Consider the following 13,566-nt stretch of genomic DNA (forward strand, 5'->3'; position numbering starts at 1 on the left):
GCTTGTAATATTTTTGAGAAATGGGGAATAGATGCCATCGGTCCTCTACCCATGACAACCAGGGGAAATTGTTATGTGCTGACAGCTGTAGATTATTTGACGAGATGGGCTGAAGCACGAGCAGTACGGGCTGTCAATGCGAAATCTGTATGTAAATTTGTGTTTGAGGATATCTGCTGTAGATTTGGTGTGCCACTGGAGTTGCTTTCTGATAGAGGTCCAGGTTTCAAGAGTGAACTGATGGATTTATTATGTGGAAAGCTGAAGATAAAACACAGATATGCAAGTCCCTATTATCCTCAATATAATGGGATGAATGAAAAATTTAATGGTGTGTGTATTAATATCATGGGAAAGATCATGAGAACACATGAGAAGGAGTGGGACCTTGCTTTGCACTGGGCTTTATGGGCTTATAGAGTTGCAGTAAAAGAAGGCACCCAATTTTCACCATTTCATCTTGTTTACAGGAAAGAAGCTCTATTACCCTTGGAAGTAGAAATTCCTGCATTACAAATGTTAATGAACATAAACGAGGATTCAAATTCTACTTTCCAGAACCGGTTATTGGATTTGCAAGAAGCACAACTAGACAAACAAAAGGCGGTGGAACATTATGCTTTAATTCAAGAGGAGAATCAGAAGAGAGCAAACAGGAAATTCAGGGATAAGAAAATCGAGGAGGGTGATCTAGTTTTGAGATACAACAGTAGTCTGGATTCTACCTTCAAGAAGAAATTTGTGACCAACTGGGATGGACCTTTTCGTGTGACGAAGAAATTCAAAAATGGCTCATATCAACTTGAGGATTTGGATGGTCAGCAGCATAAGAATAGAGTCAATGGCTTCAGACTAAAGAAATACTTTCATAGGATCATGGGTATAGGCAGTTGTGGACCTACTGTGATGAAACCAGACAAGCCAGAAGACCTCATGGATGAGGATATCTCTGAAGATAATGCAAATCTTATATATCCCCTATCTACAAGACATGAATGTCTGCAAACTTGGGGATGGGCAAAATGATAGGACAAAACCTGTATCAATTTTTTGAGCACTGTATATAGCTGTAGGTAGGCACATAGTTGTACACATCTAGGGTAGGTGTGGGCTTTTGGCATTTGTGGATTTTCTTTCACAAGCATGATGGACTAATGTATAGTTTTTTGAGACAATAAAGTATGTTTTGCAGGGACTTCATGGGAGATGATGAAATGCAATGTGGTTGTGCCAGACCTCCAGAGCAAGGGTGTCCAGTGTGTGGTCAAGTGAAATGTTTTTGGAGTCATGTAAATCAAGTCATGAAGGGGTTTTTTAATTTTATTTTCTTGAGTCAATGTGCACTTGCATGTTACCGGAATTTGATATGTTTAGGTGCCCACGTCAAGGGGCTTTTCATGTGTGTGTACCAAGGTGCATGCAAGCTTTAATGTGCATGCTAATGTGAGGTAATAACATTTACAAAAATACATGTCATCGAAACTTGATTAGCTCCCTTAGCTTAAGTACCTGGACCCGCATGGAGCTTCGGTCCTGGCACTTGCTTCTGATTCTTGCGCTTAGGACAATCATTCCTAGTGTGGCCCCGCTCCTCGCATATGAAGCAACGTCCCTCTTTCTTTAGCTTCAAGGTACGAAGGAAACGGGCACGACCATTCTTCGCCTGAGTCGAATGGTTCTTGGAGGCTCCCCAGTACTAGTGGTAGACTGGAAGAACTTCCTCTTGTTCTTCCCACCCGTGTCGGCAACTGTGGTTCCCTTTGCGCTGGCCATGGTATCATCATAGATGCGTGCGTAATTCATGGCCTCTTGCAACGTGGTGCACTTGTTGTTCTTGATCAGTAACTTGTACGAGTCAGGCAAACCATCCACAAAGAAACCTAACAAGGTCACTGAATCCATCTTTGTAGCTCTGATCTGCAAATCCCGAAACCTCTAAAGATAAACCTCAAAAGTCAATTTCAGCTTGGACATATCGAGGGCTTTGAGCTTGCCTACGATATCATAATCTTCCTCCTTCTTTAGAAACTCTTTCCTGAAGACCCCTTCGAATTCTATCCATGTTGCAGGCTTGGGTTGGAGTTCCTTCCACCACAATAAAGCCTTTCCTGACATAAACCCTACTCCAAGCTGTATTTTCTTGTCATATGGATAAGGGTGAAACTGGAAGTGTACTTGCCACTTGTGCAACCAAGTGTCCACAACCTCCTTGGTACGAGACTTCTAATCTCCGGGAAAAGGATCTGGAGTGATGTTCGGACCTAACATTGAAGCCACATGCGTGAGCGCCTGAACAGTGCTAGTCAAAAGAGTGTAGTCTGAATCCCTTCGAGTTGCTGTGTCAACCCCATTTGATTCCTGTTAACCTGCTCAAACTTTCCATCAAGAGCAGTGGTGAATTCACTGAAGGCTTTCTTCGTAATCAGATCATCGTAGAGACCCTAATCATCCTCTGCATGGTAGTTCATATCCTGATCTCCCATCGCAAGCGCGGGGTCTACTGAATCAGCCATATCTGAAATCTGATATGATGAAGGGAGTAAACTTAGAGAAGTAACAGGTGGGATCGGAGCTAGGAGAGTGGAGCAGAAGAAAAAACTGTCCAGATAGGAGGTGACGAAAGAGAAGAGAGGCTGGCCGATGAAAGAGGTACAAAGCTGATGATCAGCCTGAGGCAGTGAACCCGGATACTCCCGCTGTTGGCTATGCCGTACGGAAGTCTGTTGCAAACCATTCCCACGTGACGAAATCCGCAAGGGGTGTGGAGAGGCCTTCTCGTGCACACAAGCATGAGCTGAGGCAGAACTGTGGTATCGCCAGGCTATAACATGGAAGGTACTGCTTTTAGAAAGCTAAGCTTTCTAAGAAAGCCCACCCTCCCACCCTCCTAAACTTGGAGGGGTGGTGCTTTTTTTAGCGTCCAGCCTCCCCGAAACAGCAGCCTGGCCGCAAACCTGCTCCAGCCTATGGCGCACCCCTCTACACACTCATGCATGGCGTCACCTATCCTCCGCGCAGCCCCGACCATACACGGGATCCCCTAGGGTTCCCCTCAGTCCATCGCTTGCCTAGCGACTCCTCTCACGCCTCTCCTACAATCCTCTCCACTCTCTCCAAGCTACACCTCTCAGCCTCAATTTCACCCTCTCTCTCTTCCTCCTTCCTTCTTTCCCAATCCTAAACCCCAACCCTTAACGATGAACCCATCAATCACTTGCAGGGCAATGAACATGAATTTCGAAATTAGGCCATACTTGGAGAAAAAATCATCCAAAATTCTCGCAACAGAAGTTCCTACCTCAAGAGTTGGCTCTGATACCAACTGACACGACCCCAGCACTCCTGAAACCTCTGATCTACAAGCAAACACAAGAACACACCAAACGTGAGGAATCTGAGCAAGTTGCTCACCACCCAACCATGACATCTACGAGATGCGATCCCGAATCAAGAGATGTCCCATCCGAGCCACGAGCTGAGCTACTGGCACGAACTCCCAACCAGATCCTAACCAACATGGTGTCCCATACCATCAAGTGGCGCTGTGAAGCCTGGGATCTGTTGTTGGGCCTTGGGCTACGCTATGATGCAAGCGCGCGTCCGCGACTCAATCCAGGATCAGACCTAGCACCTGGGAACGAGACTTGCTCCCGTCGGCTCCCTGTGAACTGAACCTCTAGGCCCCTTATATAGACTCGGGCCCCAAGCACCAAAAATAGCGAAGACCTCTAACTGGTTCGTACCCTTGTCACTCAACCCGAGAATCAAGCCTGCCTAACTCTAAGCCTCCCCAGGCTACCTGAGCTAGTCTTGTGTACCCAGTACACGTCCGATACCAATCCATGCACATGACATTAATGGTAGCCCGATCTCGGAAGATAGAATGTTTCTTATCACAACCAAACAATGCAATTTCCCCAATGCAACTGTGGGAAATTGGGCTAATAAGATTACAAGCAAGTGATATGACTTAAGGTGATGAAACCAACCTATCCAAGTCCTACCCTGAACACGTCCAGGTGAATCTTGACTCATGTTGAATAATTTGTTGCGATAAAATAATCAAGAAAGAATGACAGTGTCCATGGAAAAGCATGGACAATTGCTCTATGATGCATGAGAGTTCTACCCACCAACCTATTTTTCATCTCCTTGTTACCATACTCAGCAAAGAAAAACCTATGCAGATGAATCGAAGGGACTCCATGGGACAAGGAGCTCACACTTTGAATCCCATCCATCCTTTCAAATCTTCATATGTTGGGGGCATAGTTGTGAGGGAGAGATATACAACACCTCAAGCCAGCTTAACAAAATCTTCTCTAACCTTGTTAACACCCTCAAATGTTACCATCCACTAAGTGCCCCAATTTTGGCCCTTGTTGCTTGTCTTGTTGAAATTCTATCATATCTTGTTGACAATCTTTTAGTAGAAGTACTAATGTTCCGTCCTCAACAATAAGCATTGTTTGCATACGAGGAAATTGCCTGTGAAGAGGCAGCCCAAACAAAGATTGGGGTCCTCCTTGGGACTTGATGTCAAACTCATTCTCACTTGGTGATTTGAGGAATATCTCTTCCTCTTCTTCCTACACTGCCTATTTGTGTTGAAAGAAAACCATTATTCCTCGAAGCATGTTTTCTTGCTAACTCTTGATGGTCATCTTTCTTTTTTGTGACTCGATCTTTATCATGAGGAAACCTTAGGGGAAAGATGCAATGAGCTTCTCATGACCCACTTTGCATGGCTGGTTCGTGAGGCTGGCATGCACACTTAGTCCGCACTCCTCCTCGCCTTCTAGTGAAATTTTGGCTTAATTGCAAAGGCAAACCATTAGTCCTTGTTTCAAAGGATTATACTGAAAATTCAAAACTTCCTACCAAAGATATCAACCAATGATGATCATTCAATATCTTTCGCCTGCTCAACAGAAGGAAGTTCCTCCTTCGAAAATGGGAAGAGGACACAAAATACCTCTTGACATTTATGCCAGACACCCCAAAGAAGAAAAACATGTGAAAAAGACAAATGAAAGGTTGAATTACGTGCAATGAGAAACCATTAGCACTCATTTCGAAGGATCGTACCAAAAATGTGAAACTTCCTAACAAAGATATCAACCAAAAATGATCGACCAACATCTTTTGCATGCTGAATAGAAGGAAGCTCATTCTTCAAGAGAACACAAAATAATCTCTTGAATAAATACAAGATACCCCCAAAGGAAAAAGACATAAACATCAAACAAAGAAATCTCTATTGTCATCACAAGGAAGCTTCAGAATTCCAAAAGCCAGACCTTGGAAATACCTTAACTTCTTTTCAAGTACATTGCAAATTTATAAGGTATTGTTTTGGTTTCCCAAAATCCAGCAATACGATGTTTTCCCTCTTCAAACTACCTAACCCCTTAGATGTATGAACAATTAGCCAATTTAGAAAAACCCCTAAGTATGCATACTTCAAGATCATAACTAGCCTTAGTACTGACACAAGCGGCAAACTACTGCCACATCTCATTGTACTTGCCATGCAGGTGATAGATCCAATCAAATTGTCAGAACCACACATACCTGGATGGCTATGATCTCCTCCAGAGGAACCCCCAATGCACATTCCCTGGAATTCATGATCAAGACTAATAGTCATTACCAGCTCCTTGCATAATTGATAGCTAGAACAAACATCACTACGTAAACTCTGTCACTTAACCTCAGACACAGCTGACGAGTATAAAAAGCAATCAAAAACCTGAATGTGATTGACACAAATGTGCAGAAAATTTTGCTAGACTCCTATTACAAAGAGATTCCCATACAAAATTACACTATGGCAATTGCACCTGGAGACATGATACCTGTTGTCTCGCACGATCAAGCTCCTGTTCCAGTTGATTAAGCTTAACACGACTTGACTCTAATTGTTGTACATAAGCCTGCATAGTCGTCAAATGAATATGTTTTTCATTGTGTTACAACCAACTAGTGGATGCTAAGGAGCAGCATTGCAAGCTCACTTACTTTTTTCCTTAACCGGCTTTTGCGGGCTGCTTCACGATTTTGTGCTAATCTCCTAAGAACCTACAAACAAATTTGTTGAATTCACGATAAATTGCAAGATAGCCACCAAGACACAACAAATGAGAGGTTTAAAAGCAGAAACAATTAGTAATAAAATATTCCAGTAGATTTGTAGCATGCACAAGACCAGAGGGCTTGAAGGTGCATCAGGATGGGAACTGCAAAGAGAATCATGCATCACAGAATCCCAAGCAAAGTGTAATAAACTTGAATGGAATTCATTTTAAAGAATGGTGGAAGAAATGAAAAGCTCATATTCAGTATTAATACTCTATGCACAGACCATATGTTTACTTCCCAGGATGAGATAACTGCTGGCACTTAAAACATTGTTAATTGCAGCAGAAAGAGCTCTAACCCCCAGTGGCATGGCCAATGAGACCAACACAGTGTGCCCAGCTACAAGCAGAAAATAAGCGATGCAATTGTAGGCAAAATGGGCACACCTAGGACCATTATTCAACCTACAAGTGAAAGTATCAACATGCAAGAGCGAATTGAATGGAAGTAGTGGCTGAGATTACACAAGGTGTTCCCTTAGCTTTAGCCATTACAGCGAAGCGCATTGTCAGCTGCCCAAGGATTTGCTAACTTCTTGTGCTTTACTCAATTGCAACAAGAAAAAAAAGCTGAAGTCATGGGCTGATAGAGCAAATGCTTGGCACAATATGACCTTCGCTACTGTGAGAATTCGAGTGCTTTAATCTGGAAATGTATGCGAAAGCCATAAGACTAGATCTACTCTTAACTCATGGTAATTTGCACAACGATGAAGCAAAGAACTGAATAACATAGCTGCTGCAAGGACAAAAGGCTAATGCTCCTCTCAACTGGGATACGAAAGCAGGGTATATATTACCTTCACTTACTGAGGAGCCCATGATGGCAACCCTAAGGGCCCCAATTGGGCGGGAAGATGGCCTACTGGTCTGCTATAGCTGCCCCATGGCCACAAGGCCCTATGTAAGGGTCCCGTAGATGGGGACCAAAACAGCCCAAAGTTAGGCATACAAGGGGGCTTAAATAACCCTCCACAAGTTGGCCTGAACATAGGCCACTTTTAATTTGAAAGCAATCTACCTTTGAGTCTGTAGCCCTTGCCCGTTCACGATCAGATGCTACCATCATGTCACCCCGGCTGCCATTCTCCAGCTGGAAACATGTGGCACACATATTAAGACTACCTGCGTCAATCAGCCTTGAATTTTAAACATTCCGCATTCCAAGAACATTCAGCTAAAATAGACTCTAACAAACTAGCAGCATAAATGAAGATAGACTCACCCTATTGTCATCCTTAGCCTCTCCTTCCATGCTTGTGGAAGTCTCTGCTTTCGGACTATTATCAGCCCAGTTCTGAAAGTGACGGCTGGGTGGTGATTCGAAGCCCATAGGATTGTTGTGGTGTGAAGGAGTATTATATGCAGATTGTGAATCAGTACTGGCCCCAGACAAAGAAGTGATCTGAGAGGACTGGTGATGTTCCTGATCATTGTAATCATTGCAAAACACCACAAACAAACAACAATGCACGATTATGAGATCAGCCTTTTTTCTAAGAACATGTACCAATCCGACATGACAGTGGAGAACAAAGATGCAGAGAAAATATTGACTACCTCTTGAGCAATGTCAAATCTATGTGGAATAACAGGTAGTATATTAGCAAAAGGTGAAAGTTCTTTACATGCAAAGTCTGCACCCAAGAGACAAACACAATTTAGCTTACTGCCAATAATCAATAATATATCATTATTAGGTGTAGCATATGCCAGGACTTCACAAATTTTCACCTACACTTGACATTACTTGCTTATCAGCAACTTCAAGCATAGCCTGCATTACATGCTATTCTATCCTTCTCAGACAATTCACTGGCCCATACACCAAGCAGATTCCAAAGAGATCACCAAAGAGATCAAGAATCACTAATGGCAAATCCGATCAGAAGTTGTCCCTACCATCTTACCCCGTCAAACAGTTAAAATAAAAATGCAACCCACAAGTTTGAGCAATGTATTTTTATAAGAGAAGCTAATCCTTCACAAATGAAAGCAATAAACTGCGGCTAGAAAAAAAATTGTTTTCTCACTTTTGTAGACAAGACCCACTCCTTGCCTCAAACCAAGACGGAATTGTTGATTTAGGCTTCCTTGGCCAAAAGGTTCCGAGCAGTCTTGAGCTGTCTTGGCTTCAGTGTTGTATCTAGACCACCATAAGAAAAGAAACCCACAGTCTATCAGAAACAAAAAATGTTTAAGAAGTGCTTTGCAACACATCATTTACAAAATGCAAAGGGGAAAAGCAACATTGGAAGAAGGAGAGATAAGACTATAATAAACATTTGACAAGAAAAAAGAACGAGAAACCAGGTCACAATGTCTAATTATTGCTATCTAGTTCATAGATATTCTGGAGAAACATACATGGAAAGCAAGCCCACAGAAGACAGAGTAAATGGAAATATAGCTGGCGTGCATATGAATCCTGTATTAAAAGGAATCACGGTGACATAGTTTGGAAATCAAGAGATGGAGTGAGAGACAGCACACAATGGTGGCATAAATCATCCCTGAGGTCCTGATAGAAAGTGGCATAAATTATCCCTGAGGTCAAATTATCCCCAAGGTCCTGATAAAAAGCTATCCCAAGGAAAACTTGATCGGCCGAACATATCCTTGATACAGTGGACTGTACATTAATGCCACCATGTAGGTAGATGCATTGCTAGGCAATTGTTCGTTCAGAGATTTACAGCCAGAGGGAAATCTCTATCAAAATAATCCATGATCTAATGGCTGGACGATCACTCTTACCATCTAAGCATGCGAAGGCAATCTTTACAGGTAAGCACGAAGGCCGATCTGAGGATGCTAATGATTGGACTCATTGACATTTTGGAAAAATTCATTAGCATAGCATCCTTCTCTCCTGAATTCTGATGAAGGACTGCTCATCTTTTTCTTGCTTCCACCGAAAGAGAGCTCCTCATTTATGCTCTTGGGCTCAATACTCTGCTCTTTCTTCCCTCTGGTTTTTTTGGGCCTTGTTGACAGTTACAGATTCCCTCAAATATGGGCTGTGTAAGGTGGTGCATTTCCATAAGCATTGTCATTATCTGAGTTAGAAGATGTATTGCAGCCGATGGAAGTGAAAGAGAAATCTTAAAAGAGTGGAATAAACCTCCGCCTCCACATGCTCTCTAGGTATAGACCAGTTCGGGTCCATTATATTAATGGATTTGTCCAACCTACACAGCCAGAAACTAAGAAAGCCTTTCTATCTCTGAGTTGGAAGATGTATTGCAGCCAAGGGAAGTGAAAGAGAAATCTTAAAAGAGCGGAATAAACACCCACCTCCACATGCTCTCTAGGTATAGACAAGTTCGGGTCCATTATATTAATGAATTTGTCCAACCTCCACAGCCATAAACTAAGAGAGCCTTTCTCTGATCTAAAAACTGAGTACAAACACATGAGAAGAAAAAAGTGCCGGAAAACCTGTCCATACCTATAGCCGAGGTGGTACCAACACTTTTAGCTGTTGTGATCGCTTGTTAGCACCACACTGACTAAAACCTGCAAAGTGCTTGCTGGGCTGAACAGACCTATGACTTTTCCACATGAAGCTATGCACGATTGAAAGCCTTACTCTAGACATATATGTAGATGAATCCAGGAACATGCCCAAACTCATCCTCCAAAAGTACGACACAGTGTGCAGTTTCAATCTCACGACAGTCACAAGTTGAAAACCATAACATATAGCAGGACTATGACATCCTACCGACTTCATCAACACCCAACGGTAGACCAGTGTATCCACAAATATACAAATCCACACATCCTTGAGCATCCATTTATGCAATGTCTTCGTACTGAGTTCCTGTCAGGTGAAGGGCAGACTCAGCCTTGACAAAAGCTAGCACAAGGAGAAGGCTAATCAAAAACTTAAAAGTAGACCACACTCTTCATTCAAGCTACAGCTGCTTCTGAAGACTATACGATTTCATTTTCGTCTCTCTGAAACGAATCTAAGCAAAAGAATGCTTAGACAATCTAGCTCATATGGCAACGCACCACTTAAGATAGAAGAATTTATCACAATACCAGCAGCTGCAACATGGACAAAAACTTTATCCCCACCGATGTCATCAGCACCCAATGGTGGGTGTAGACCATAGTAATAAAGCCTTACTCCAGACACCCACACACACTTGAGCATCGATTTGTACAAAGCCTTACTCCAGACATCCAAGGTTCACATTTCTGCTCTTGTACCAACAGTATTGTTAAGTCATGGAATTAACTGTAAGATTGAAGTTCTCCACCTCAGACACCCTTCTGTTGAGCTTGCTTTAAGGTGAAGCAAAAATAGAAAAGAAGAAAGGAATAACTACGTGATCCACGAAAGAATCTTGATGTAGAACATGCTTCCTTGAGCCTCCCTTTTGATGTTCCACAGTTCGCTGCATTCAACAATAGTTTACAACAACAAACTTGTGGCTCCAATACCTATAGCATACAAGAGATCTAGGCCAGCTTTCCCACCCATGCAGTGTAGACACAGGAGATAAAGGAGAAGGAAGAAACAATATTAACATCTGCAAAAGACCTCAAGGTCTATGAGACCAAATTAATATACAAGTGCTACCAGGACTGGTAGGAGTGCTGAAAAAAAACGCGGCTCCCAAAAAAACATCCAAGTATAGTATCCACCAAAGAAGAATAATCTGTCAGTGGTCCAGCAGCTGTTGCATCTCTTTTGTTATGTCAAGAATCATAGGACGCTTAGGATGCGGCATGCCTAGAATGAAATGTCATCCTTCCCAAATGCATGAAATCAGATGCCTCGAGTCAAGTGTCCGACAAAGGATGTTTCGACCGCCTGTATCATGGGTAGGGGAGCTGCATCTTCATTTGTCTAAGCTACATCCAAGGTTTCCTTAGGCTGCATCTGAGTGTCCCTCCTCCTACAAAAGCAACCCTTCGGTGCATCATCCTGATGTGAGAAGTCTCTTTGTGAGACGCCAACAGAGTTGTAATAGAGGCTCACTCTTATAATGGCTCAAAGTTTGGCTGCATAGGGCTGAAAAGGTAGATTACTTCAGGCTATTGAAATGTGTAGATCTGTTCTTTCTAGTGGACAATATAAATATGTTATTTCTAGCAGTAGACCGTTCCTTCATGCAAGTCAGTATACAATTCCTAATTGGGCTCTCTCTATGACACAGCTTGTAGCAGTCAACCTTGGCGATCTGGAGATCTAAACAGCATTATGAGGTCAAATCTTCTAATCAGCATCACTTATATGTTCATGTTGCCCACAAGTTGGTGAATGCTTGACGCTGGTATGATGGATGTTCCTTCCATTCTAGTAACGCAGGCATAAAGAGCCTTTCCGGATCTGCTGGATTATGCATCATATTTCCTACCAGACTTGGTGATCAGCTTCGCTCAGCCCTCAGCTCATTCCATTTGGCTGGAATACGGTCTCATTTCCTTGGAATCCCTCTTTTGCCAGATGTTAGTGCTATAGCTGCGTTAAGCCAGGAAAACTCACACTATCTCTGTGATACTTATTCTACAGCTCTTCTTCTCTGCTATTGAGCCTGACCCATGTCACTATTTGTGGAGTTTACCGTATCTTTGGATTAGAGGTCGGTAAAGGGGGCAGACGTTTTGAATTTTGAAGTCATGAAATTTATCGTAATTCAGCTGCTCGTCTCTTCTGGGGCATTTTAGGGCTTTGAGGAATAATGTGCTGACGTGACGTACATGTCCTTACTACTGAAGTCGGATCAAGATTGGCTGAGTTGTTAGTAAATTTAGCCGTCTTTTATGTGAAAACGATAAGATTTTATTAGCAATTGTTAACAAAATTCCTAAAGATAAGCTAATTATTCTCAGGCCAGAGGAAGAGGAGGTAGAGATGTTTCAATAATAATGGAAGATCATTCTGACAGGGAACTTCTGGACGAAAGTTCAATCTGGAGATATTGTCGTCATGGGCGATGGCCATCTGTTTGCCACACGGGACAGCAAACAGATTGCAGCAGATCTACGTGGACAGCTACACAGGCCGCCATGTCAGCATAATTACTGCAGCCTGGTAGGCAGGCACTCTGCCATACTCAAACGGCCCTTCAGCAGACTTCATCTCAGGGTGTCGGCCAGTAGCCTTTTGGCGCGGGGAAGGGAGCCGGGGGGGTCCAAGCCTGTAGAAGGCCATCTTCCATCAGCAGCAGCACTAATCCTTCCAGCAGCTCCTCTTCCAGCTTAGTGCCTCATCCGCCAGCTAGGATGAGGGCTTCAGCCCTCACCACCCCCTCATCCAGCCAGTTACAGCGCCTATTGAGAGTCAGCGTTGTATTCTTGGTGATTTTCAAAGGCCACAAGCAATAAAGCAGTAGTTCGCATAATTCATAGTCCATTTATGTGTATAAGACCACTCCATCAGCCAGCCAATTACAGCCTCTTCGCAGAGAGCACATTTTCCAGCCCAATCGTGTGACGAAAGAAGCCTTCTATGGCAGGATTCGGATCTGATTGCAGAGAAGCCCATAAACGGAGTATACCCGAAATCCAATTGTTAAATGGGTCCTCTTGCACCACTGAACTTGATAACGTGCATCTCAAAGTTCCATCTGACGGATATTGAGAGACAGCCCTCTCATCTTGTTGACTACTACCATTGCAACAAGTTTGTTGCTCCAACATCGTAATCCGGGGTTTAAGAGAGCGAAAACACCTCACCACAATATCTGCGTCTAAGATAAAAAGCGCACAGCAAAGAGCTGCACGAACATTTAGTAATATGAACATTCGAAAACTGACAGCAGAGAGGGAAATTTTTACATAGAAGGGGATGAAAGTGCCGAGGGAAAGCTTTGCATGGCGTGTCCAATGGACGAAACTCCCAATTCCCGCCGGCTGTTGGCCATTAGCCCTTCTCACCATGTCGTCTCACTCTCGGAGCTTGAGTTGAAACACTCCGAAGCCGGAGAAGCAAGTCAAATACTGTCGCGGGCTGTCGGAGGGGAAGCAGATCCGAGAAGAAGCTAAGCGAGGCGACCTCATGAGCCGAAGAGGGCGATCGAATAGCGCAAGAATGAGAAAAGAGGGAGCGAGGCAAGCAAAAGAGGTGATAGGGAAGAGGGAAGAGAGAGGAGGAGAAAGGGAAGAAGCTCTGGCAAGGTGATGGCTATGGCGGGGTGTCTGTGTAATGTGTGGATGATGGCAATGGAGCTGGTGACCGGAGGATGAGAGTGTGTGTGTTTTTTTGCTTTGGCCACGTTTCTTTCTTCTTTCTTACAAAACATAAGCACTCTAGAGTCTCTTCTCTTCTACAATTAACACACGGCACCTTATATTTCTCCTTTCTAGTCAACCCCCTTTTTCCTTTTCTCTCCTTTCCATGTGTTGGAATTGCCCTCCTCCTACCTTTCTCTAGAATTTTTGCATCACCCCCCTTCCACCCTTGTTC

The 13,566-nt window shown here is 43.3% G+C and overlaps 1 protein-coding gene across 1 annotated transcript in view; it reads right to left on the bottom strand.

The window, feature by feature from the left end:
* Nucleotides 1–13,405, bottom strand: part of LOC147901311 (transcription factor TGA2.2-like) — a 33,194-nt gene extending 19,789 nt beyond the window's left edge. Inside the window, exons 1-8 of the mRNA XM_087375405.1 lie at nucleotides 12,939–13,405; nucleotides 8,174–8,286; nucleotides 7,701–7,777; nucleotides 7,366–7,566; nucleotides 7,162–7,233; nucleotides 6,022–6,081; nucleotides 5,859–5,936; nucleotides 5,575–5,620 (exon numbers count right to left, since the gene is read on the bottom strand). Of these exons, the coding sequence (XP_087231531.1) occupies nucleotides 5,575–5,620; nucleotides 5,859–5,936; nucleotides 6,022–6,081; nucleotides 7,162–7,233; nucleotides 7,366–7,566; nucleotides 7,701–7,777; nucleotides 8,174–8,286; nucleotides 12,939–13,024 (733 nt within the window). The 5' untranslated portion in view covers nucleotides 13,025–13,405. The remainder of the gene's footprint in view (nucleotides 1–5,574; nucleotides 5,621–5,858; nucleotides 5,937–6,021; nucleotides 6,082–7,161; nucleotides 7,234–7,365; nucleotides 7,567–7,700; nucleotides 7,778–8,173; nucleotides 8,287–12,938) is intronic.
* Nucleotides 13,406–13,566: the final 161 nt, after the last annotated feature.

This window comes from Dipteris shenzhenensis, chromosome 6 (genome assembly GCF_047967505.1).
Source record: "Dipteris shenzhenensis isolate YYH24624 ecotype China chromosome 6, Dip_SZ_1.0, whole genome shotgun sequence".
Taxonomy (NCBI): domain Eukaryota; kingdom Viridiplantae; phylum Streptophyta; class Polypodiopsida; order Gleicheniales; family Dipteridaceae; genus Dipteris; species Dipteris shenzhenensis.